This window comes from Aureococcus anophagefferens, assembly GCF_000186865.1.
Source record: "Aureococcus anophagefferens unplaced genomic scaffold AURANscaffold_462, whole genome shotgun sequence".
In the NCBI taxonomy this organism is placed as follows: domain Eukaryota; class Pelagophyceae; order Pelagomonadales; family Pelagomonadaceae; genus Aureococcus; species Aureococcus anophagefferens.
In genome coordinates this window covers 1-1,326 of record NW_008705933.1, presented here as the reverse complement: position 1 = coordinate 1,326, position 1,326 = coordinate 1, and the positions used below count along the sequence as shown (strand labels likewise).

The 1,326-nt window shown below is 83.5% G+C and overlaps 1 protein-coding gene across 1 annotated transcript; it reads right to left on the bottom strand.

The window, feature by feature from the left end:
• Positions 1 to 175: 175 nt before the first annotated feature.
• On the bottom strand, positions 176 to 963 carry AURANDRAFT_68839 (hypothetical protein; the record flags this gene model as incomplete). The annotated part of the gene is made up of 1 exon (XM_009044571.1): positions 176 to 963. A coding segment is annotated over one exon (788 nt), but the record flags the coding sequence as incomplete, so codon positions are not given.
• Positions 964 to 1,326: the final 363 nt, after the last annotated feature.

The window sequence follows — 1,326 nt, the reverse complement described above, 5'->3', positions numbered from 1 at the left end:
GTCGCGGCCGCCGCGGCCGCCGCGGCGGCCGTCGTCGCGGTCGCGGCTCCGGTCGCGGCGGCCGCGGTCGCGGCTCCGGTCGCGGCTCCGGCCGCGGGCCCGGTCGCCGCCGTCGCGCGGGTCGCCGCGGTCGGCGGCGGCGGCGGCGGCGCGGGCCTCGGCGGCCTCGTCGAACTCGGCGCGCTTCGCCGCGAGGCCCGGGTCCTTCATCCACGCGGGCAGGCTCGACCCGCGCCCCCTGCCGAGCGCGGGCCGGGCCGGCTCCGGCGGCGGCGCGGGCGCGGGCGGCGGCGGCGGCGGCGGCGCGTCCGCGGCGGCGAAGGCCGCCGCGGGGTCGAGCTCGCCGGCCGCGACGCGCGCGTGGTAGGCCGGGTCCGCGAGCGGGCAGCCCTGCGCGAAGTGGTCGCGGCCGCCGCAGAGCTCGCAGAACGTGCGCCGCAGCTTCCAGCGGCGCTCGACGAGGCGCGCCTTGCGCTCGTCGGCGCGCGTGCCGCGGCCGGAGAAGGAGACGGGGCAGGCGTCGCCGCCGCCGTCGGAGTCGGAGTCGCCGTCGCCGTCGTCGTCCGGCGGCGCGAAGACGCGCTCGACGGTCACGACGACCGTCGCGCGCGACCCCGGCGGCGCCGACCCGTCGAGCGCGACGACGCACGCCGACGCCGCGCGCGGCGTCGCGAAGGCGACGGTCGCGGCGCCGCGCGAGCCCTTGCGGAGCTCGAGCCGCTCGACGGGCCCGAACCGCGACATGCGCTCGCGTATGGCCTCGCGGCCCCAGCCGTAGGGCAGGCCCTTGACGTAGAGCCGCCGGCCGCGCAGCGACGCCGGCGCGTCGGGCTCCTCCGTCGACGCGTGCGCCTCGTAGGCGCCGTAGACGGCCGCGCGGAAGGCGTCGGCGGCGGCGGCGGCGGCGTCGGCGTCGGCGGCGCCGGCGCCGGCGCCGGCGACCGCGGCGGGCGCGCCGCTCATCGGCGCGGGCCGCGCTCGAGCGCTCGCAGCGCTCGCGGCGACGGACGGGAGCTCACGGCCCCCGCGCGCGCGGCGGCACCGTCGCCAGGGCGAGCTCGACGGGAGAGCCCATCACTCTCACTGAGGGAGAAGTGAGCGCCGGGCCCGGGCGGGCCCGGGCCCGGCCTGCGCCGGCGGCGTCGCGCTCGAGGTCCGACGAGGCCTCCGGCGCGGTGCGGCCTCGCGCGCGCCCGTCGCCCGGCGGCGCGCGGCCGCCGGCCTCGCGGTCGCCCCCGGATCCGACGTCGAGGCCGGGAGGACGCGCGCCGCCCGCCCGGGTGGCTTAGGCCGCGCGCGCGCGGGATCCCGGCGCCGCGGCCCCCG